The sequence below is a fragment of the Rhopilema esculentum genome, chromosome 11 (assembly GCF_057945365.1).
Source record: "Rhopilema esculentum isolate cy_ngs chromosome 11, ASM5794536v1, whole genome shotgun sequence".
In the NCBI taxonomy this organism is placed as follows: domain Eukaryota; kingdom Metazoa; phylum Cnidaria; class Scyphozoa; order Rhizostomeae; family Rhizostomatidae; genus Rhopilema; species Rhopilema esculentum.
The window spans coordinates 12,745,064-12,770,037 of NC_142825.1; the positions used below are offsets into that span (position 1 = coordinate 12,745,064).

The 24,974-nt window shown below is 36.7% G+C and overlaps 2 protein-coding genes and 1 long non-coding RNA gene across 4 annotated transcripts; 2 read left to right on the forward strand and 1 right to left on the reverse strand.

The window, feature by feature from the left end:
• The first annotated feature begins 3,757 nt into the window (after positions 1-3,757).
• LOC135693996 (caspase-3) lies at positions 3,758-13,572 on the forward strand. 2 transcript variants are annotated; one of them, XM_089111109.1, is made up of 5 exons: positions 3,758-4,192; positions 9,437-9,464; positions 9,498-10,135; positions 11,202-11,452; positions 12,958-13,572. In XM_089111109.1, the coding sequence occupies exons 1-4, from the start codon at positions 3,817-3,819 to the stop codon at positions 11,438-11,440; spliced, it is 1,281 nt and encodes a 426-aa protein (XP_088967235.1). In that variant the 5' UTR covers positions 3,758-3,816; the 3' UTR covers positions 11,441-11,452; positions 12,958-13,572. The 2 variants fall into 2 exon arrangements, with proteins under 2 accessions (XP_088967235.1, XP_065068693.2); XM_065212621.2 differs by having other exon boundaries at positions 3,760-4,192; positions 9,437-10,135.
• Positions 7,666-9,470, reverse strand: LOC148959016 (uncharacterized). Its single transcript, XR_016144219.1, has 2 exons — positions 8,825-9,470; positions 7,666-8,775 (listed from the first exon to the last, which is right to left on the reverse strand). It is a non-coding gene; the product is annotated as an uncharacterized LOC148959016 (long non-coding RNA).
• A 4,235-nt stretch (positions 13,573-17,807) lies between the features above and the next one.
• LOC148959017 (caspase-3-like) lies at positions 17,808-24,735 on the forward strand. The gene is made up of 3 exons (XM_089111332.1): positions 17,808-18,683; positions 21,633-22,376; positions 23,582-24,735. Exons 1-3 carry the CDS (start codon positions 18,320-18,322, stop codon positions 23,800-23,802), a joined length of 1,329 nt encoding a protein of 442 aa, XP_088967458.1. The 5' UTR covers positions 17,808-18,319; the 3' UTR covers positions 23,803-24,735.
• The last annotated feature ends 239 nt before the right edge of the window (positions 24,736-24,974 follow it).

The window sequence follows — 24,974 nt, forward strand, 5'->3', positions numbered from 1 at the left end:
TAAGATACTCTACTGTGGTGCAAAGAGAAGGCTTGGTGGACTGCAGGGTTTTCAACGTTTTTCATTGACATCCTCCATCTTAGTAATCTTTGCTACTAAGACATCAACAACAGACGTCAAAAGGCTTCATAAAACTACAGCTTGATGCTGGGACAGTGACATTACCTCTATGCCCTTTTCTACCAGAAAAAGGGGTAACTTTCAAATTAAGTATAATCTCGAAGATTGCAAACTTTTACAATTGAGAAGCGCGCACATGAAGAAGAGGGTGTTTTGAGTGTACCAGGACCTAAAAAAACCCGGAATATAGTTAGAAAAAACGGAAAACCCGGACTTAGAATTTTGAAAATTTGGTTCTTTATGCCGTTCTTTCAGATAATTATGTCAAAATTGAGAAATTCTAAAAATTGGCTTTTGATGACGTCACACTTTGGTACTCTATTGAAACTGCTGAACGTTAGAAAGAAACAATTGGGGAGATTATAAAGAGGCAGTAGAAGCATCAGTTTAGCCCAAAGAGAACTCAGATTTTTTGGATGTAGAGGGCGAAAGAGAAGAAAGTGAAGATGAACTGGGTGTCTTATTTGTTGATTACAAAGGAGAACAAGAAATGAATACTGACATGTATTTGATGTATAATAGCTTTAAAATAACATCAAGGAAAATCATTTTTGCTATATAGATATCGGTGTAAAACGAGATTTTTCTGGCGTTGGAAAATGTCGGTAAGAACAAATTTCGGTGGGTTTGTTCGGTTGCCCTGCTTGACCGAAAATAAATTCCTCCGAAATTGTTTGTGTTCATTTCATTCTCTATTGGGTGACACTAAAGGTCACAGCATGTTATTTGGAGTAGAGGCCATGCAGCCAAGGATCATGCAACGCAAAGAAAACGGTGAAGAATTTTTGATTCGCCACAGGTCAGTCATTGACGAATGAAGATGTGCACAAAGTTGACCAGTGGTGTAGTCGTAAATTCTTAGGAAGTATAACGCGAAAGGTAAAAAACAAATACAACGTTACATTTGTTCTTTTAAAAAAAATAGTATTGTGTGTTGTTTAATACATTACTAGTGCATTGAACATTCAACTGCTTGCGTTATACTTCATGCATCTCATCTTGGTGATATATGCGTTGTTCTGCAGATTATTATCTCGTCCCTTTTTAAGTCTTTCGCATCCACTTTATTGAAATTGGTATCCACTCAGTGATCTTCCTTGTCCATTTTTTGTTTCCATCTGGGCGATATGGCTTGCCTATTTGCCACTCCTTTTTCAGAGTTTTCTAAAAAACCTTTGGTTTGCAATCTTAACTTTCATTTGTCAATTTGTCCACTTATTCAGGCAACTTGATGCCAGTGTTTATGTTTTAACACCATATGCTGTTGCTAGTGGAATGGCTCCATCTATTCCTCTTTTCTTAAAATTTAAAGCATTAACTTTTTCTTATCCTGTAGCAATTCTTCTGTCAATTTTCTTATTTGTTTCGTTTTCGAATATCACTTAGGTAGCCTTATTCATTTATGGCCAAGATTAAGGCAAGAACATATGACCTTACTATAACCCCTTACTGCAACTCAACGACAAACAGGAGAGTGTTCGACGAGCCAAAAAGCAATAACTCATTGGCTTGGTAAACACTCTCACACCGAGCGGCATGAACAGAACCATTTACCGTTAACCTTACAGCAACAAACCATTAACACCTACATCGTCACTTTTTTCTACCCCAAAACATTACAATTGTTTACCACCCTTGTCATTATCATTATTTTATAGCATAGTGCTTCATCCTTATTACATTTTATTCCACCACCACCACCACCCATGCTCTCTCATTCGCCACCCTCCCCTCCTCCACCGCTGTGCTGCATTCACACCATTACCATCCCATAAACCCAATCCGGCACCACCGTGGCCTCTTTTGAATGTGTACATTTTTAGTCCGTTTACTTTTGCTCTGGTTAAGCCCCGTATGCTGGAGCAAAATATTAGCCTGAGGGGCGTCACGACCGGGGGGTGTGGGGGGTGCCAAAATTCGAAAATTTTCCGTTCCTTCGGCGGCAACATGGTGCCGCCTCGGGTAGTAACTATATCCTTTGCCCTTTCCGATATAGAGATTTGACAAAACTCAGAAGTCCAGAAAAGTTGTTAACCTTCCTCCAGACAAAAAGGCAAACCTTCCTCACAAGAAAACAGAAAGTGCCCGTGGCTTTGGGGTGTCATAGAGGCTTCTTTTGTTTTTCGTGGACCTTCTCCGGCAGCAACTAAAGAATTTCAGGCAACAATATTTTAATCAGTTAAATTTGAAGTCCACCCCCCCCCCTAAAACAATTGTAACAGGGGTTAGACTTCCTCTAAAACCCTTGTCACTTCGAGTAGCCAACGAATTGAGAGTGAAGACAAAAAGCGAGCGACTCGTATTGAGATTAATCACTGACTGACGAAAGCGAGGTTAGCATAAAAATTATGTATGATAATGAACGACATGAATTCCTACTACACAAGGCTTGCCTCCGACGGCCCTGATTAGCCTTTCCTGATTTACGTGTATTTGTTCAGGGGCGGATCTAGAAATTATTCTGAGGGGTGCTAAAACGCAAGGCTTGGTAACCAAGGGTGTTGCTATGCACAAACTCCGTACACCCCCTGCTAATAAGCCATAATGAAATGAAAGTCTTCCATAAACTAAAAAGCCTGGATGCCTTGATTTATATAGTAATTTTTTGCTACACTTTGATCAGAACTTGGAACGTTGGCTTCAGCTTTTATGCCAATTGAACGCAATTTACAGCTCGCCCCCCTCATATTCACTTAGGGTACAAAAGTATAGAAACTGTAGTCAAATATTATATCATGGCCCGCAGTGGCAAAAGGCCCGAGCCCACAAATTTCCAAAGCAAAATTTAATTTTTGACTCTTTGCAGCCATTTATTAGAACTTGATCAGCTTGATCTGTTTACGTCAAAACTGAAAAATTAAAAGAGCGGCTTTTATGACGCCAATCTTTGGGACTGTATTGAAGAATATTTTTTGTGGTGGTATGCAATCATATTTTACATTAGAAAAGGATTCTTCTCATTTCTCAAGGCATTCAACTGCTACCAAAAATTGCTAATTATCAGTAGACTGTAATTTTCGGGCATGCAATACAAACACTCGCTTTTCTACATTTAAAAATATCGTAAAAGAATGAATCATTATAATTATTTTAAATCATAAACTGTTCTGTTTAATCCGTAATTCTTTTGGGAGATTTCGCATTCAGAAAGGTAGGAATTGAGGAAAAAAAATTGTCAGTTGAATTCATTGTCAGTTTGCATAGGCCCGGGGGGGGGGGGGGGGTTACACCCACTATTGCCTAACAGGGGGTCCAGTCAGGGTCAATGAGGGCCAAAGCTATAATGTTGAAAAATTACCCTCAAATGGTAGTGTTTAGACAATAACCCTCAAATGGAAGCCTAAGGACCGAAATTATGTCATTGGTAGCATCCATTTCTTTGCACGCGCCTGGTCCTTCTTTGACAACTTTCTTTACCATTGACTATTGTTGATTCGGTAAGATGCTGTTGTTTATTGTCTAAAATATATCGCAAGCTAAACTAAGCCGTTGTGTCATTATCGAAACTGGGCCATTTGGTAGCCATTTGGCAAGTCCCTCAAATCGTCTGGACCATGGGAGTACCTCTCTGGGGGCATATGTCCCTACACCACCTGGAACGATCAGGATGTCTGCCTCGTATTGAAACTTTTGTTATTTCTTGGAAAACAATTTCGAAGGAACTTCGGCAGCAGAAGAACTGCCAACATAGTCAAGATGGTGGAGCCAAAGCTACAAAAATTGCTGGAAACTTTCAAGCCTGAAATTATAAAATACACTACTTCAGCCATCATTGAACAGGTTTTGGGTAAACTAACGCAAGAGCAAATTGCACAAGATGACGTTAAGAGAATTAAGGGCAATGCTAAGCTTCTGGGAGCAGCCTGGGGAGCATATAAGCTTCTGGATTGTTTGAAGTCTTCAGATGAAGCTGCTTTCACAACACTGTTAGAATCGCTTAAAAAGAACAAGTCAGCAGAGGAAATTTACAAGAAACTTCGCAGCGAGTGTATAAAAGAGGGCTTGCAATACGTCCTGCCAGCCAGTTGTTTTGATGAAGATGACGATGATTTTGACTCGAATGATGAGGAAGGTCGGTGATTAATATTATTATATCTTTGCTGTTTTTTAAATGGATTCAGTATCGAATAGACTTACGGGTTTTCAACGAATTTTTCGTCATTTGCCATTTACGCAGTTTTCAAGTTGTTTCTTTTATCATAGGAGATTTGCGGATTGTATATAGGCCTGACGATTCAGACAATTCGCTCTGACGATTCGCACACAAACTACCCTCCAGTTTTCCTTTAATAACTTTTGGCTAACTAAATCTATAGGACTGATTAAATTTTTAAATATCACAAATACCATAGTCTTACTGTTTTTTATATGTTCACAGTTAAATAAAAAGCCCAGGTAATATGAAAATCTGCGAAACTTAGACAAAAATGTGCGATTTGTGAAAACAGCCCTCCTGTTTTCCATTGATAACTTTTCGCAGAAACATGGTAAAAACCATTTATAATTCAATCGATTGAGAATATTCTGCTACACTTTTCTAGTTTGCAAGAGAAAAAAAGTGCTTCAAGAACATTTTCAGCTCCCCCAGGGGCGGATCCAGACATTCGCAACATTCGCACTGGCGAATGTCAGATTTCCACATGTCTTTTTGTAATTGTCTGTTAATACATTTTAGCATTGTGAATATTGTACTAGAAATGGCCAGTTAATAAAAAAAAGGTCCATAGAATACAAGAAATAAAAGTTTTGTTTCCTGCCCTAGTTGCTATGATGTCACCTTGTTGTTTACTTTTTAGGTTTTATTCCCTCGTTTTCGTGATTAAGAGATGATATATTCGAAAAAGGGCTCTCCCTTTTACGCATAAATTCACAGAGCACCAATAAGGTTTGATGCGAATGTCGAATGGAATTATAATATATTAGACATGCGTGCGCAAACGAAGTAGTACTGAAAAATGTATGCCAAAAATTTGTGCGAATGTCAGTCCAGCTATGTTATTTAGCCATCTGAAAACCAATAGGAAATGTATATGGGAAATTTTTTTGCGAATGTGGCGAAGGTAGATGCAAACTATGTTCGGTAGCCAGTCGAGGGAGAGAACCTTGGAAAGTGAGCAGATTGAAACCTCGCTTCCACATCAACGGCCATGATTGTTGTTGGAAAGCTGTGGGGAGATTTGCTTGCAGAAGAGCAGCAATTGTACTTCAGAGTGAGTGAAAGGAGTCAAATATAAGATGATTTTTAATTTGAATCAGCGGATTTCTTATGAAGATGTTCAAAGTTTGTCGAAGATTTTGGTTGATGGATGGAATTTGATAGATGGCAATATGCGAGGACAGTTCAGTTGGACCTAAAATTGTTGAGCCAAAATTTTGCCTATGTTTTCATTTTCATGATGGAGGACGTTATTTAGACAGAGATTCAGACTCAAATAATATTTTGAAGAATACGTGATGCTTTTTAAGGTAAATAGCCATTTTTATGCAGGCTGTCAATCAGAACTTTTAGGGTTCAAGTCAGGTATATCTTGATAATGATGATGTAGCATTCTGACGAATGATGCTGTTCTATAAATAACTTGATGAATTTGAATATGCTGAATTTTAGAGTTCTAGATATTTTTTTGATAGATGTTGTTATTATCACAAACCTGTAAATAGTTTGACTGTGCTGGGGATTTGTTTTTGATTAAGATGTTGCATTTTCTACGGCGTATTCTTTTCTTGTTAATTTTATGGTCAGTTTTGGAAAAATCTAGACTGCCACATTTGTAAATGAGAAATTGTAATAATATTTTGATTTTATTTGTCTGGTCATGCCATAAATATGGTAACCCTTTTTTAACCTCTAAAACTAGTAAAATTATTTGTGGTTTCCACACTATAAGAGTATACCATTTGAAACTCTTGGTTCTGAAATACCCTTAAGATTCATTAATTTTTGTTTATGAATTTGCAAGTTACTGACAGTTTTCTTTTCTATGTAATTGTGTGTGTAAATAAATGTAAATATGGGTAGTAAATAAGTGCAATCAATGGAATGATCCTAATGGGGGAATTACTACATTTTTAATAAGAAATTCACAGCAAGTTGGTTCTGCCAAGTAAATATCTTATATAAATCCATATAGTAAAAGTTACCATGTTTGCCTTATTTCTTTGCCATTATTGACTTTGTTTGATGTACATTTTAAATTTGTATATAATATATTTATGATGTTCTTGTTATGGAAAGACAATTTACATATATTAACAGACAATTACAAAAAGACATGTGGAAATCTGACATTCGCCAGTGCGAATGTTGCGAATGTCTGGATCCACCCCTGGTCAAACTAATTGCTTCTAATAACACAGGCCACAAAGAAATTTGTCACCATTCGGCAGACTGCTGTGCGTTTGTATTTTTAATGCTATTAAAAGCAGATTCCAAGGAAATATTTTAGATCATAGCGTCAAAAGGTCACCCCCCCCCTTTTCTCTGTGCTCATTTTCTATAGCGACTAAGCATTTCAACGGAACTTTTTGGTTATGCAATTGGCAAAAAAGGGCAACCTGGTTAACTGCAAAAGAGCATTTTCTTTAGATTATTTTCAAGTGGAGGGGGGCACGTGTCCCCTGTGCTCTCGGTTCCTACGTCTATGCTTTTAAAGAAACCCATTTGCTAGGTACCTGATCTTAACTATTCCATGTAAAGGTTCAAATTTTGTTTATAAGCACTTTGCAAGAACGCTTTGAAAAGACTTTGTGTTAAATCTTTAACCCTCAATCCTCAATCCTAAAGAAATTCAGTATGGAAACAGCGTGACCATTATGTCATAAACATTTTGATTAAAATAATAAATTTCAAACAACGCAAAAATTTAAAATCCACATCAAAAACTGAACTGTTCAATTCTTTTAGTTTATGTCCTTGGTAATAACATCTTAACCAAAAAGTTAGCTTCAAGATATATGTATGAAACATCCCAGCTAGTCCTTGCTACAAGCCAGGATTTTAGCGTAAGTGGAAATATAAAACAGTCTTAGGCACTTTTCCGAAAATCCTGTTCAATTTCTTTTTCTTGAGGTGAGCGTGGGCCCTTTTGAAAAATGCCCCACCACCCAAAAATCCTTAAAAAATGCCCTGCCAGCTAGTCCTTGCTACAAGCCAGGATTTTAGCGTAAGTGGAAATTTAAAACAGTCTTAGGCACTTTTCCGAAAATCCTGTTCAATTTCTTTTTCTTGAGGTGAGCGTGGGCCCTTTTGAAAAATGCCCCACCACCCAAAAACCCTTAAAAAATGCCCTGGGCGGATCCGCCTCGGTTATGGTACACACAACAGCACATAATAAGAGTGTTGATAGAATGTCAGGGCAGTCTTTTACGGACACCAGCTGTCGACAAATCCGGTACTCCCTGGAATACTTTTTGGGGTGCAGGGTGGTACTCCGGGAATACTTTTGCTTAAACTTTATTTAACATCAAATTTTATTTCACTGCACTTAACTTCTGATGGTTTATAGAAAATTTCTCTAGTTGACTCTCTTTTTCTTTTAAAAGCAGCTTTCATTTGCAGTTGCACGCAGCTAAAATTTCACAGTGACATAAAAAATGGAAGAATATAATTTTTAAACTACAGTGTAAATTATTCATGTTTTAATTTTTTAGATATAAACCTTGAAAATTGTTATAGCAAGTAATGAATCAAGAATTATATTCCCAGTATAGATAATAGCTAGGGGTGAAATCACTTCTAAAAATCTCGTACACCTTTCATAAATTACCAAAAAAATCTTTAAAATCTCTTGAAAAATTGCTGAAATCTCAAAATCTTTCAAATAAATCATGGGCTCTGAGAAATCTCACAAAAATTTAAGATCACTCAAAAGATTCTTGAAATCTTGAAAAGAAATCTTACCATCCAGAAAATAAATCTTGAAATCTCAAATTGTTTCGGTAGTGGCTGAAAGATTTTGCAAAGTCCTGCCATATTTGAAGCTTATTTGAACCGAAAACAAAAATCTTTGCAGTTTATAAATCTATATCTCTTATCATGAGAAAACCATTCACATCAAACACCCCTGCCTCTGCTCACCTGCTCAAAAATAGCTAGCCTCAACCCGACTCTCAAACTCGATGTGACGGCACTAAAGTGATGATGTCACAAAAAGCTATTTTTAGATTTAGGAATTTTGACCATAACTCTCAAAAGAGCATCATGAAATTCTACTTACTGTGTTACAACTTAGCTGAGACACGACCATATGTGCACCGGCTCTTGCCCCATCAAACCGCTGCAATTTAGTCTCTGTTCCTAACTTTATGAACCAGGCCAGAGTAATAATAATTCGTTTGCAAACTTTTATTGGTCATATCTCATCCAATTTTGAACATAATTTTGCATTTTGAGAGGTAGTTATGCCTTTCTAAATTCAGAAGCTCAAAAATAGATTTTTATTGACGAGACTTCCAACACCAACATAAAAAAGTTCTTTTTTCAAGATCAATTTATGCCCCTCTTACGTCCACCTTTGCCCACCTCCTGCCCACCTTTTATCCATCTTATGCCCGCCTTCTGCCTACCTTCTGTCCATCTCCTCACCTTCTGCCTACCTTCTGTCCATCTCCTCACCTTCTGCCTACCTTCTGTCCATCTCCTCACCTTCTGCCTACCTTCTGTCCATCTCCTCACCTTCTGCCTACCTTCTGTCCATCTCCTCACCTTCTGCCCATCTTCTGTTCAATTTCTGCCAATCTTCTGCCCAACTTGTGTTATGCCCGATCATAGATCCTGTTGACTAAATTGTTTTATAAGCTAAGATGCTCCATTCTTTTCTCGAAAACTGGCATCAGCAAGTTTCAAAAGCTAATTGTAGAAAAGGCGTGAAGGTAGATTTTTCGGACGAAGTTTTTTTTCCATGTGAGCACCAAACCTATCCTGGGAATATAATATTTCGCTGCCTTTTAAACTGGCAGCTCGTTGTCAATCAGTGTAATGAATACAGAAAGCAAATTGAATTTCGAAATAGCTGTAAATAATTTTGAAAGACTAGGTTTTGAAAACAATAAGACAAACTTGCTGGCTTACAGCTTTTGAGACTGAAATTAAGTTTACTTTTGAATCTTTTTCAATTTTTACATTTCATATTGTGAAAAACCATTTTGGTTGGGGCCTTGTTTTTCGGTATTAACTATTATTTCTGTCACTGTCGGTAGGTTATGGATCACTTTATGACTTTCTCCGTACTTACAAAATTTCCCTCCACAAAGTTTGAGGGCCTAGATTAGAATAATGTTATATTCGAATAAATACAACGTTTGATTCGTTTTGTAGAGAGAAATCAGAGTAGGCTACGAGAGGCCTCTCTTTCACCAGGCAGAGTATCAATTACACGCTCTTCTCGCAGAAGACAAAACTCCTTTGATTCCGATGGCTTTAGTTCAGATGAGGAAGAAAACCTCCCGTACACTATGTCCAGCACCCCGAGAGGCGTATGTCTTATTATCAATAACATGGATTTTAGTGAAGCAAGAAAAAACAACAAGGGATATGATGATCGAGATGGATCAGAAAAGGACGAAGAAAATCTTAAGGAAGTTTTTGAATGGCTAGATTTTGATGTGAAAATCTACAGAGATCAAGCAGCGTTGAATATGTGGAATAAAATTCAAGAATATTCGTCGAAATTCGATCATAGCAAGTATGATTGCTTTGTTGCATGTATTTTGAGCCATGGACAAAAAAACAGGGAGAATGACAAGGATGAAATATGCGGTACTGATGGAAAAGGTATCCCAGTTGATTCGATCATTCGCAGCTTTGATGCAAGCAGCTGCAAGTCCCTGCGTGACAAGCCGAAGTTGTTTTTATTGTCATGCTGCAGATCAATGGAGGAGATGGGTGAAAGAAGTGCCACCAAAGGCACCGTCCAGGCAGATGGATCTCGGTTTAATGGACAAACTCAATCAAAGCTGTCTTTGAGACCTTTGGCCGACCCTGCAGATTTTTTCATTGGGTTTTCCACTTTTTCAGGTAAATTAATTTGCTTTCTTTGATTAATATTTCTGCAGTTATTAAAAAAATGTGTCATTTCTTTGTAACATAGCCCTTGCCAGCCCCGTTGTTCGTCTCGGTACAGCTATCTTCGTAATTAGAAACCTTACTTCGAGGATATTTTGAGCTCCTTTCCTGTGTTACTGGGAAATTTTTGCTGGCTCGTCTTCCTTGAAATGTTTTTTACTAAGTAATGGATGCATTTACCCTGAGCCTTCATATGAATTGACTGGAGCAAGGAGATACCTTGCAGCATAAATCCCGGTTATTGTTCCTCTCGCTCAGTTGACTTATCATTTATCAAGTAAATACTGCTTTTAGTTAATAATGCTTTCAATAAACAGCCATATAATTCGAAGGAGAGGTATCGAATTATTTAAAAGAGATGAGAAAAAACGTTTGACTGCCCGTCTATAATCCATTTTTACCACCCTGTTAAGGAAATCGTCAGCGAAAACTGTAGTAGGCTATCCAGGAACATACACCAAGCGGCCCTAATTTTACAAACCCTTTCTTTTGGAAAAATTGAAAATAATAGAAAAGATTTACATGCAAATTGAACAAGTCTATCTCGAGATTAAAATTATGTCGCTTGATACAAGTCCCTTCCGGTGCCACTTTAGTTTATTGTGGGGCTACTCCTCCTAAGAAAAAAACGGTATTTATTCTTTTTTTGGTTGTCTGAAACACGTTTTGTTGGATGTTTAACTTGTGAAATCGAACAATACGTTAAAATGGCTTTGAAAACATTTTGAAACCATTCTTTTGCTTTTTTTCAAAGCCATTTTCAAGTTTTGTACCGCAAAACATTGTGAACGCTACGTGTAAGCCCAAAGCACGAATGGCTTAAATGGGGTTTTAAAATACGTTGACAAATTTATAGAAATTAATGACTGTTACCTATATCTATATCATTAAATTTCATAGCTACTCTCTTTGCATCGTCTAAAGTCTTGCAACAAGGAAATCCATGGTATTTTCTCACAAAGAAAGTTTTTCTCGAATCCAATATGTATCTTGAATGGTCACTATAATCTATTATTAGGCTGCAAGAGTTTACGTGACAAAAGCAAAGGAACTTTCTACATATCGACACTTTGCAATGTTTTTCGTAAGATGGCTAGAAAGGATAATTTGATGACGATGATGACAAAGATCAACAGGAAAGTCGCAGCCATGGAACATTCGACTCAGGTGCCCAACCCATCCATGACTTTACGAAAGCTGTTGTTTTTCAATCCGCAGACTGACTGGCGTGGGAAGAAAACTGCCACCAAAAACTGAGAATGTCGACAAGTAAGGACTGCTTGAAGTACACATAAGATTCTTAAAAGCGAACGACCGATATCAAACTGGCTTATGCCATCTACAAAACAACTATTGGCCAATTAATAAGCGCATGATTGATATCATGCATGTTGATTGGCAAATAGGCGATTGAAAGATTGCTTTAAAGCCACTTTTATATCTTTCAATGCTTTTGAGTTAATTTATCCTATCATGATATTGAGTCAGTTGTAAAAAGTCTACCTTCCTGCAAAGCAACTTCAATAAAAGATCTCTCCTTCTAAAGTTTTCGTCTGAACTTGAGAGTGTAAAAGTCTGGTAATGACAAAGGTTAAGTGAAATTTTATTTTGTTATGTTTCCTTCTGTTCTATTTTGAAGGATGCATACTCGCGCAACTGTTGTCTACTGCAAAGGGATAAATACGTAGTTCGTGCAAACCAAGGATTGCCACTATCCCTTTTAAATACATGACTTCGAGGAAAACATATCCTTACCAATAAGACGAAATATTCAATAAACAGTAACGAAGGCCAAGGGATAAGCTCATTAAACCTTTAATCAAAATGTAGCTGATGGTTACGGAAGAGAAAAAAAAGGAAAAACGTGCTCTTGAGTTTCATTAACGTTTCGTCTACGTGCCAAGTGAGAAAGCAATTGCTACGTCACTAGAAACAAATTGCATTACTCTTATGGAATAATCAAAATTCAAATACCGCTTAAAATCGTTTTGTTTTAAAATATGGCCTTTATGCAACTAGTCAACCCAGTTGACAAAATACACACATGTCATTGCTTCCGCTATTGATAACTCCCCCTTCTCTTTCTGATTCCCCTTCTCCTTCTACCCCCTTCTCCTCCTGCTCCTTCCCCTTTCCCCACTCCCTTGCTATCCCCTCCTCCTTCTCTTTCTTTCTTTTTTTCCCTTCTCCTTTTCTAGTACCCCCTTCTTCTTCCCCATCCTGTCCCCTTCACCTTTTCCTACTCCTTCCTCGCTTCTCCCATCTTCTCATTTTCCTTTTCCACCCTCTTCCTTTTTCCTTCTCTTTCCTCTCCTCTTCCCTCTTTCCCCTTCCCCACTCCCTTTCCTCTACTCCTCCTTCTCCCCCTTTCTTTATTCCGGACAGCTGAATTCTTCATACGTCTTTCGACATTCATCTTCGTGTCCTAACTTCTCACTCCGCTTTTTACCAAGCGTTTTATCTTTAACCCTTTTCTTGTTTCCCTTCTTCCCTTCTTTCTTCCCTTCCCATTCCTTTCTTTTTGTCCACCTTTTACTGCTCACTTCCTATCACTGTATGTTAATAAACCCACGTGAAACATGTTGTATCTGTTAAAGGTTTTAACCAATCAGCAGTCTTTATTTCTAAGTATCTGCTATCATATAGTCTTTTCTTGAGCTTCATTTATACAAAATCTGGCATTAAGTCGTTTGCTTTGCATAAAGATTTTTAAGGTATTAGCTCTCTGTGCTTATATTTTTCACATTATCTAAACATGATTATTTCCTTCGTAGACATCAAACAAGCTATCAATGTCATCAGGTGATGAAGTTTGACAAAATGAATTTGTGTGGATTCAAATGAAACAGTAAAGTAATTGCTTTGTTACCAGTTACAAAACACAACCGTATTTCTTCTTTTTGTACTTATATTAGAATTTGCAAGCTATCCTCTATTCTTGTTGATTTGCTAATCCATATAATTATAAGTCAGGGACAAAATTGATTGATACAAGTGAATTTTTCCAAAGGAGTTTTCACTCCCCAAACAACCCCTGTAGCGATGGCCTCGACTGAGCTTATGTCATTCATCAATCATACTTTATGTCATAAGTTTGCACAATTATGTACTATGAAGTTACTAATGTTTGAGAGGACTTAGGTTTTTGAGGATTACTATTTCAGGCGTTTAGTATTCAATATTCAAAGAATATGTTTAGTATTCATATTTGCTTGTTCTGATGTTATAATCTCAATTATATCGACGCGATTAATTTGGCAATTTTTTTCAAATTTATGTTTGAATTATATTAAGTTGTCTAAAAATTGTTATGTTTTTGGAACGATCGAAAAATTGCTACGTTTGTAAAACGATCCCTAAGTTGCAATATCAAATGTAGTTTCTTTGAAGCTTTTTTTTAACAATTGATGTTGCCTGTGTCTCTGCGTTTATAAGCAGAAACAGACAAGAATTAAATGCACAAGCAGAGACATATCCAGGTCATGGCACCAGTTTATTGTGATACGGTCAGTTTTTAGCAATTCTGTATTTTCCAAAAAATGATTAACTGTAGAATTCAAGAGACTAGAATTTGGAAAAAAGGATTGAAAAAATTCCTGACCTTCTTACCAAGCAGAACCCCCCTCGCTCATCCAGGGGCGTAACTTGGCCAGTAGGTTTGGGGGGGGGGGGTGAAAAGGGTTTCTGCCCTGCAAAACTGAGTGATGCCCTGCAGACCTCGCAGCAAAGGTTTGTCTATACTCTATAGTTTACTAGTGAAAGCTTCACCAGTGTACACTGGTCTTTACCAAGGACAAACTTCTAAGCAATAAAAAGAAACTTAAAACTTCATTGCCTATGAAATATCTATTTCTCTACGTGAGCGTAAATTATATGTCAAATTTGATTTTCTTTGATAATAAAGCTTCTATATCGTTGCATATGATTTTTTGGTGCAGTGGCGAAGCAACGAAATTGAGCCCGGGGGGACTAAGAATCAAGTTTAGTGAATAAGGAGGACCCACCATGGTTGGGTCCGACGTGAAGAAAATTTTTGAAATTATACCTTGTAATAGGGCGAAAAGGCATCTTTCAGACTAAAATTTAGCAAAATACTATTGTGCTAAAAACTGATTATTGTTTATTGGGAAAAATAGGGAGGGGGAATATCATGCTAAAACTCTAGTGTAAGACGTTGGGGAACGAAAGAAACGGCAGCCTTTCGCTTCAGATTGCACGTAGTTGTGAAAACATTGCAATGATACAGAAAGTGATTTACTGAATTAATGCAAATAAAAGAAAAATAATAAAAATATACGTGAAAAAGTTAGTAATTAGATCAGACAAAATCGGCATCTTAACAGTTTACTCTCTTTTTATTTCATGCACTGTTAAAAATTAATAGAAAAAATGATAAAAAAATTCTTATCTTGACCAAAGTGAGGGCCTTCAGCCCCCTATTCCCCCCAGTGACGCCGTGCCTGTCATGAAAATAATTTACAACTTAAATTAATTGATAAGGACTCAACCTTGCCCTCATAAACATATGCATCAATCATTGCATCCATTGGCTATGACTTTCGGTAAGACATGATTTCGCTTTGCAAATAACGGAGCTTTTTCTTACATACCTGTTCCGTTCTCTAAAATGCAATATCAGGAAGGTAGGTTCATAACAAATATGATATTTCCATTTCAAAATTCCTAAACGGCCCTTTACAAACTTCAGAGGTGACATTTCTGCGTGGGAACAAAGCTCTTCTTGGCGCCCTGCGAAATCTTCGATTGCCCTGTGAAATCGACTGTTTTTAAGATTAGGGGGGTGTCACACCCCCCCACACCCCCGGTATTTTCGCCCCTGCGCTCATCCACAATTTCTTACCCTTACACAATTTCATGACGTTTCTTCATCACATAAGAAAATAGATAATTAGCTGTGCCAAATAAGCTGGGTAGAAACTGCGCCACTCTTGACATGAATTGAAGAATGCGCTGAAATGTTTAAAAAACATGTTTTGCGACCAAACCAAATGGTTGTGCTATAACTTTTAAGTTTTTTCCGATTAGAGGATCTGGGCTTTCAAGAGGCTGACTTTGTTGGAGGGGGAGGGTTCTGATTCAAGAATTTAACTCATTAAAAAAATAAATCTGACGGCTCCGGTGGCAAAAAATATTTATAATATTTCCAGAAAAAATATTTCTGAGGTTAAATAATGGAGACCCGGACAGGGTAATCGGGACCACCACGAAGGAGAAGTTCAAGCTGAGAATTTTTTAATTTTGTTGCATTCAGCTCGCTGGAAAATGCCCTCTACGGAGCAACTTTTACAAATGATATTAAAAGACTGAAAGCTATTTGATGGTTTCAATTTTTTCTTCTGCTAATGCAACATGATAGGGTGGAATTATGTTCAGACTGGGACAAAAGTGTTCAGTTTGGGTGGACGGGATTAAGTCTTGATATCGAGAATATCTAGTTTAAATAATAAAAGTCCGATAAAGTTAGTAGATTTTTTCAAGGCTTCTTTTTAAAAGCAACCACTTGTTCGTTACCTTTATAAGATAAATACCATCAAACGAGATCCTTTTGACAAACCAAAAAATGCGATTGTAGTCCTTCATTCTCTAAATCATACTGAAAATGAAAATCAGTACGTCTCCCTATAGATATTGCCATAAATGTGTACAAACGCCATCCAAGTATACAACTGATAAAGCAAAGGGTAACCAAAGCCTCTCCTTTTAGCAGCATACCTGTGGAAATATTAACTGATAAGAGTGCCTTATCTTTGTGCGTATCGTAAAGGCTTCAACACCAAACATGCATGCATTTCTTAGATCGATTGAAAAATGCAGATCTTGCCTGGATATTAAAGGGTTCGCCGATGCAATTCTAATGGACCTTTCAAAGGCGTTTGATTATCTGAATCATGAACTACTCATTGCAAAGCTTGACGCTTACGGTTCCAATCTTTCGAATAGGAAAAAGTAAGTTAAGATCAATGGGTCATTCAGTTCCTGGCAGGAATCAATTAAAGGGGTACGGCAAGGCTCTGTTTTGAGGGCGCTCTTATTTAATGTATTCATAAGTAACCTTTTCTTTTTGGTATAAGAGACTGAAATTTGGAATTATGCTGATGACACGACCATCTACGGGTGCGGTCATGAACTAGAACTTATTGTATCTAGCCTTGAAACAGATGCTCAGAAGCTCTCTAAGTGATTTCTTGATAACAGTATGCAACTGAATCCTGACAAATGCTATCTTTGATTCTTGGGGAGAAGAACACTGACGAATCAGTGTAGATTGGTGCAACTACAATACCAGGATCTTTTGAAGAAAAACTTTTATGTGTAACGCTGGATTAGAACCTAGATTTGAAGAACGACGTAAATGCACTTCGTAAAAAACCTGGACAGAAGCTGTATGCACTTGTACGTATTTCAAGCTATATGGATGTTGAGAAACTAAGGGTTATGATGAAGGCCTTCGATGTTTTTCAGTTTAGCTACTGTCCACTTGTTTGGATGTTTCATGATAGGTTGGTTAATAAAGAAAATATACACAATTCACGAGAGAGTTTTGAGAATCGCATGCAAGGATAGTTATTCAAATTTCATAGAATTGACGACGAAAGCAGATAAAGCTTCCGTTCACCAAAAAAATTCGTAGTTGCTTGCTACTGAAATTTTCAAAACTCAAAGAAATTTCAATCCAAGTCTCACGAATAAAATGTTTGCGAGGAATGATACTCTATACACACTTCGAAGTGGCAGAAATATTTTAGCACCAAAACCAAACACGGCAGGGTATGGTATTGAAAATGCACTTTTCCTTGGAGCGAAGATATGGCAAGAGTTCCAGACATTGAATAGCTTCAAAAGAGACATTAAAACCCGTCAGTTTGGTTGCAACTGTAGATTGTGCAAATAATTTTTTAAAAATTTGGGGTTTTTATGATTGTAATTTATATCCTCTTTGTTGATAGATTTATCCTTGTAAGTTAGTTATCATCAACATGTATTTAGGATTTTGGTTGGCATTAATTAGAAAATTTATTAGCTAGACGAGAAGCCAAGCTAAAATAAAGCAATCATTATCATAATTATATAATAAAAGACAAAAATGAAAACTGCTTGTGAATTGTACATTTAATTTCAATTCCGCAAAAATTACCCAAACTTTCCGTCTGATTCTTTCAAGAAAAAGTTATTTTCAGACGTATTTCCCACTGAAGAAAACAAGATAAAATGTAGAAAATGAATTTTAGAACAAAAATCATGTTGTTATCATGAACGACTTGTAAATACTGTAATCGGTCGACCTCATTTTATGTATCATCAATTGCCTTAGTTGAGAAATCGATGATCGAACTTAATATCAAATACCATAAATAGACTATTCTTCTTGTTACTTAATTATGGCGTGGTCAGTAAAGATTTCTTGAGGTTCCCGCCCAAAAATGACCTATTTCAAATGATCAAAATATGCAGTTTCCTTAAAGTTAGACATGATCCAAGATGTTTTCTTGTCGGAAAATCGTGGGCCTGGCCCCCCCCCCCAAGTGGAAGCCTGAATTTCCATCACTGGTTTGGCCAGAAGGGGGGGGGGGGGGAGCAAACTGGTCGGAACATTTCCTGTTCTGATTAACTCCTAATGGAAATCAAGCTAAAGAGTATGTAACAACCTATAATGTCAAGATACAAAGGAAATACAAAGTGATTGAAGTCAAAGGCAAGTGGGCAGGACATGTAGCACGAATGAAGAACCACGAATGGGCTAAGAAAACGACAGAATGGACTCCGTGGGACAGGAAGAGAGGAAAGGGAAGACCAAAGAGAAGATGGAGAGATGAGATCGAGCAGAAGGCAGGCAGCACGTGGACCCAGAGTGCCCAAAACCGTGATGAGTGGAGAAAGATGTGGAGGCCACCCTCCAGCAGTGGTGTGACAGGCTAATGATGATGATGATGACAAAGGAAATGTTCTCTTCTCAATTTGATTCTTAGTTGATAGCCGAGACTCGCTTTCAAAATCAGCTTATGAAAACGAAACAGTTCTCGGAATTCCGAACTGGGGCCTGACTGAAGAGTAGAAATCATTTGCTGGCAAAATCAAATGTGATTCTTATATCTTGAATGCACTGTCACTGTGAAGATGAAAACAGAACTGAGAATGATTTTAAAAACACATAAGAGTAAGCTGATATTATGTGTAACGGAAGGCATGTTGCTAGGCCTCCTTGCTAAGATGGACATCTATTTAGACGATATGGACGTTCAAAGGATCAAATGCGAAATGCAGAACAATGGAAAAAGTTCTGCCGCGTTTGAATTGTTTAGCTGTTTACAGTCAGCTGATGATGCCTCGTTTAAGGAACTTTTAGCTTTCTTGCAGAAAAACAAAGCCACGAAATCAGTGTACAAAGCAATCTCAAACGAGTGTACGAAAAGTGGTCTTCAGTCAATTCTTCCAAGGGAAAGGAATGTTTCAGGAGAAATTTGCGAAAAGAGCGAGAAAGGTAGGACCCAAATATATGTTCTCGTTCCTTTTCTCTACTTACCTAAACCGCGCTGTATACATTTCAATTATACATACTTTCAAAAGGTCCCTACCAGTCTGCAGAGTGTTGCATATGCACACACAGGATTTTTTCAGAGGCTTGTCTAATGCACACAAAAACATTGGGCTGCACACGAATTTTTCTGGATACTGGAAAGTTTTTTAAGACCACCCTTTTTTAAACGTTGCTTTTTTCCTATCTTGGTCTAAACAACATTTTCTTTGAAATTTGAAATGCTGATGAATTGGGATTTTTATATTCATAAAACAACTTTAACTTGTGTTGGTCAGCATCAGAACCATCTGATTGTCACAAGCTGAAAAAGTTGTTGTCAATAACTAAATTAGAGAACATGTACTGCTTTTGCTATGTGCATTTTGTGAGCAGATTGAGTTTCTCTAGATGATACTCCTGATTTAAAAACTCTGGCATGCAAATGCACACACCAATTTGACTTACGGCCTCAATTTGAAAAAATTCTTCAAATTCTTTTGTATATACAAATTTTTACCTCAGATTTGGATTGAGAGGAATGGTTTTGGTCTACTTGGAAATTTTCACTATGGTATTGCTCACAATATTGATTTAATGACAACATAAAGATAAACATTTTATAAGGGATTTGACAGTGATTGGCGACTAGGTGGGTAAAGTTTCCCCTGGAACAATTTTTGGGGTCAAATCCCTTACAAGTTTTCAAACTTCATTTCTATGCAAAATCTAAAATACAAGCAAAAAAAATGTGAAAAATTGTATCCAGCCTGAAATTATGATGATAAAACCAAATCTGAGCTTAAAAAGGTTGTATATTGATGAAGTTTGGAGAAATGTCAAAAAGAGGTTGTAAGTCGAATTGGTGTATTGAATGAAATATGAGGCACACTTTTCAGGATTGCTCAATGAAATCTCAAAGCTTTGTGAGGTTAAAAGAAGGGGGGTCTGGGGGTACCCCCCAGGAAAATTTTTAAAGGCCACACCCTATAGATTACCACAGAATGGCCCTGGAGTCATTTCATATTTCAGTATTTTGATTTGATATTTTAAAATGAGCTATCCTTGCCGTAAAGCCATTGATGCCTAGAATTAAAAATCATATATTCCAATTCTCTGAGAAACTACAGTGTTAGGTTTATTGTCAATTTTCTAAGCGTGGGCTGTTAAGAAGAGGCCTTACTAACATCAAAGGTAATAAAAAGGTCTGAATCAAAGAAACTGAGATTATTTGGGAAACTATAGTATCTGACTTGTGCTCAAGCATGATTATAGGATCAAGAATTTACTCTGTAGAGATCATTATGTGGACTGAATTATGTTACAATCAACTGACTGTGTGCACTGTTAGGAGATTCACACCCCCACCTAGAAGTTTGGCTAAGTACGGAGGAGGTGGGTCAAAATAATTGAATTTTAATCATACAAAATATATGACTGATCCCATGCTTAGATATATTCTAAAGTCAAAATTTTGTGGAACTCTTTAAAGTGCTTTTGCAGGAAATAATTACTGTGCACACATTGTGAGACAAATTGACAAATACTTTGCCCATCAGAAGCATGCTGCACACTTTGGATCAAAACTGAACAGTGTGCACACATTGCACACTTTGTTAACACTCCTGCACACATGCACCAATTGTATTTGCACTTGCATAAACAAGATCTTGTCGAGAACTACCTCCCTCTGTAGACTGGGGTCCCTAATAAAACAATGAAGCATGTTGTTATGTTTCTAGGTCCTAGGCAAACATATTACATGTGCCAAAATTTATTCTTATGAAATTTGATAACTTGGTAAATCCCAACATAATCCTCCGTTCTGGGATGAACGGATTATGTCAGTGATTCTGCATCTCGCTATCTACAGATCTTTCTCAAAAATGGACTTCAGAATTGAAATCTTCCTCTCTAAATTAGTTTATACTGAAAAATTCATGTTGTTTGGACCGTTCAGTCGCGAGTTACTTTGTTTTGAATATTTAGATATTTCTATAGATTTGATCGTAATTTGCTGCTTCAGTGAAAAAATTTCACTACATCAACAAATTCCATTGAATGTTTAGGAAAAGCTAAATTTTGAAAAGGGGAAATTTACAGCCTGATGGCCTAAACAACTTGAAATTTTCAGCACAGACTAATTTTAACATGAAGATTCCAATTCTATGATCCATTTTTTCCAAATGTGAAGATAAAAATTGCCCGGATCAGAGAATTTTTTCCCTCTTATTATATAAATATTATAAAATGAAGTGTAATTTTAGAGTGAGTTACTTTGAGCAAAAATGATGCGTATATTTCACAAGGGAATTTCATTAGTGCTTTTAACTATTCTCTTCTTGTCATTTTTCATTTCATTATTTATTTGCCAGGGTAGAATCCATGTGAAGCTCACGTTGGACATATGCCAATAATCAATAGAAAGACAATGGGAAATCGTTAGTCCATGCCAGATATCTCTGGCGTAAGCTACATGGATTCCACACTGGTTTATTTCAAGTTAAACATACATGCACAATTAAGCATAGAAATAAAACTGTACAAATGATGAGTGCAAGTCTAAATGTGAATAAAATTGTAGCAAATGATAAGTCTAATACAGAAGTAGTTAATGTTAACTAGAATATATCAAAAAAGTTATGTCTAATTTGCACATACTAGAATTTCTAGTAGTTTGAAAACTAACTTGAGGAGAGCATCTCTTTGGTCGAGAACATATTCATTAATGTTTGTGAGCATTTTTGGTTGCGATACATGAATTTTTCATGCCATTTTTGCTAATCTATAGTTTATATGACTAGAGTGGGTCATAGATAGATGTAAGTGAACATAGATTTTTAGATTTTTAACATAGATTAATGAAAAAATACAAATGATTTTGATTTACTGTTGTGGCTGTGTTGTTTGATGCAGATCTGCCATATGAAAGTATGAAAGCTTCAAATAGAGTTGAAGACCAATACCAGCCTTTAAAGTCTGAAAAAGGTAAATATCAAACTGTTGCTGGCAGTGGAAATGTTAAGAGTCCTATCCAGGAAAAAGGGACAGATACACAAGAAGTAAAGAATTCCCAAAATTTTTGTGGAGGTGAAACAGAAGCTCCAGTCAAACGGTACAAAATGACCAGTTCCCCTAAAGGCATTTGCCTAATTATCAATAATATAAATTTTCGTGAATCAAGAAAAGACATGAAGAAAGGGTACGATGACCGTGATGGTTCAGAAGTTGACGAAAAGAATCTTAAAGAAGTTTTCAAATGGCTGGGTTTCGATGTCAAGATTCACAGAAACAAAAAAGCTTTAGAAATGTGGAATATACTTTCAGAATGGTCAAAGAGCAACCATTCTCAATATGACTCCTTTGTTACATGTATTTTGAGTCATGGAAAGCAAAATCTTAACACAAACAAGGATGAAATTTGTGGTGTTGATGGCAAGAGTTTCCCAGTAGATGACATGATCCAGGCTTTTAATGGAGAAAATTGCTCTTCTTTAATTGACAAGCCAAAGCTTTTCTTTTTACAATGTTGCCGCGGAATCTTTACAGACAAGGGAATGCCTGAACAAAATAATATTGTGTCAGATGGTTTGCAAGAGCAACATCAAGCAAAAGTGCCAATGCTTTGTGATGTCTTTATTGGATACTCTACTCCTCCAGGTATGCCTGCCTTTACTGTTTAAATTGTGCTCAATAGCAGAGGGTAATAAGAGGGGGCAGGGGCCTGGGCCCTCCAATATTCTAGAAGATCACAAAACCTAAATGTGCAGATGTCCTGAGTTCCTAATGAGCACAAAATGAGCCTCTAAACCCTCTCTCTCGTGACTTTGTTGGTTTGTACAGGTTTTTTCATTAACTCTGTATGTTATTTTTGATATAGTAATTTTCATAGATTCATACCTTCCCCCCCCTTGCAATGTCAAAATCTAAACTACCCCAATTTTTCATAATGTCATTTTGGAATTAAAGGCTTTTTGGAATAATTTTAAAATTAATTTGACTATGTAGCCTGAAAACGATATTCTTTGTTTGTTCGTTCGTTCAAATTCCTAAATTCTTTAGATAGAAGTAGGATGTCATCATAAATTGATATAGCCAGTTTCTTAATTCCTTGAAAACCAAAATCCAAATGTTTTTAATTCCAAATGCTGAATATATGAAACATTATTTTATGCAAAAAAACAAAAAAAGTACTGGCTCAAGTGCAATTTTAAGGGTGTAGCAAAAATTAGTTTCATCAAATACATGCAAATATAATACATGCAATTAATCAATGCAAATATAGAAACAAGGCTAATGGAGCAAAGACCTTGTTCAAAGATTTTTATCATATGTGCTGATATTTGCTTATTGAAAAAGGTAATAATTCAGCTTCAGTAAAGAGGATGGTTCCTGGTGGCATGGGTGTAGCAGATGCTGATAATTTAGGGGGCTTAGTATGAATCTTGCCTGATTATCATTGCTTGATAAAGATAGAAGTGCTTGAATTGAACCTAAAATGTAGAAAAATTTCATGATTAGGTGGGTGGGCTCCTGGGAAATTCCTCCCAACCCTCCCAAATTCTTACGTGTGGGCATTGGCTTAGAACTGTCATATTTCAGAGTACCTTCACTTCTGTTTACATGCTAACATCTACTGGTTAACATCAATCTTTATTACTTAGCATGAACATTTTTAAAATTACATATTCGCATGACTTGTAAATGATTGTTCAGACAGGCAATGGTACACTTTTGTTGAATTATATATGCTTCTCACCTCATATATACTTCTATAAATTGACTGGTTTGTTTGCAAAACACAATCAATAAAATGTTGGTATACCATGACCGTTTAAAAACCGTTTTTGAACACATTATTTTAGGTTTCAAGAGTTGGCGAAACACCACTGAAGGATCTTGGTATATTTCAAAGCTTTGTGAAGTTTTTGCAGATCTGGCAAAAGATTTTGATCTGATGACGATGATCACAAAGGTCAATGATGAAGTTTCAAAGTTTTACACTGACGAGGGTTTTAAACAAGTGCCAAATCCATCAATGACATTGAGAAAGCTACTATTTTTTAACCCGATTCATGGTAGATAATAAAAGTGGATTAGATTCAAGTACAACATTATCTGTATTATCAACAGTAAGGTTTAATGGCTCGCAGCGACAAATGTAAAGCGATTTTTTCAATGGACTTGAAGCAATGGAAGAGATACAAGTTGAAATTGCTAGAATTTCTTAACCCGGTTCGTAAATATTATCAACAATAGGTTTTGTAACACACAGGAACAGATTGATATATTCTCATTTTTAAGCAGATTTGAAGTGAAATGCAAGAGGTAAAACTTTGAATTTAGGTTGAATATTGAATTCTTTCTCTATCTTTACACAAAAACGGCAAAGCGAATGAAAAGAAACAGGGAAAAGGGGGGAAGGAAACGAAAATGATAATGTATATATAAAAGAGGGAAAACAGAATGGATTTTGAACAAAAAACCGAACTATTTTCTTCTTCTTCCTTTTTTCTTCTTCTTTCTTCCTCTTTCTTTTTCTTTGTATTCCTTAGCTTCTTGCTTTATGTTCTCCCTAATTCTTCTTCTTTCTACCTTCTATTCCAATTTTCTTCTTTCTCCTTGTTTTCTCCTCTCACTTCTGTTTCCTTTTTCTTCTATCTTCTCCTTTCTTCACTTTTCCCCCTTTTTCTTCTTTTTCTTTTACTTCTTTCTAATACACTTTCACTTTATTTCAAAATTCCTAAACGGCCCTTTACAAACTTCAGAGGTGACATTTCTGCGTGGGAACAAAGCTCTTCTTGGCGCCCTGCGAAATCTTCGATTGCCCTGTGAAATCGACTGTTTTTAAGATTAGGGGGGTGTCACACCCCCCCACACCCCCGGTATTTTCGCCCCTGCGCTCATCCACAATTTCTTACCCTTACACAATTTCATGACGTTTGTTCATCACATAAGAGAATAGATAATTAGCTGTGCCAAATAAGCTGGGTAGAAACTGCGCCACTCTTGACATGAATTGAAGAATGCGCTGAAATGTTTAAAAAACATGTTTTGCGACCAAACCAAATGGTTGTGCTATAACTTTTAAGTTTTTTCCGATTAGAGGATCTGGGCTTTCAAGAGGCTGACTTTGTTGGAGGGGGAGGGTTCTGATTCAAGAATTTAACTCATTAAAAAAATAAATCTGACGGCTCCGGTGGCAAAAAATATTTATAATATTTCCAGAAAAAATATTTCTGAGGTTAAATAATGGAG

Excerpts from the sequence above, each read along its gene's own strand:
- LOC135693996 (XM_065212621.2), top strand. The coding sequence starts at position 3,817 with ATGGTGGAGCCAAAGCTACAAAAATTGCTGGAAACTTTCAAGCCTGAA. Across the intron at positions 4,193-9,436 it reads TGACTCGAATGATGAGGAAG|AGAGAAATCAGAGTAGGCTA; the intron begins GTCGGTGATTAA and ends TTCGTTTTGTAG. Across the intron at positions 10,136-11,201 it reads TGGGTTTTCCACTTTTTCAG|GCTGCAAGAGTTTACGTGAC; the intron begins GTAAATTAATTT and ends ATCTATTATTAG.
- LOC148959017 (XM_089111332.1), top strand. The coding sequence starts at position 18,320 with ATGAAAACAGAACTGAGAATGATTTTAAAAACACATAAGAGTAAGCTG. Across the intron at positions 18,684-21,632 it reads TTGCGAAAAGAGCGAGAAAG|ATCTGCCATATGAAAGTATG; the intron begins GTAGGACCCAAA and ends TGTTTGATGCAG. Across the intron at positions 22,377-23,581 it reads TGGATACTCTACTCCTCCAG|GTTTCAAGAGTTGGCGAAAC; the intron begins GTATGCCTGCCT and ends ACATTATTTTAG.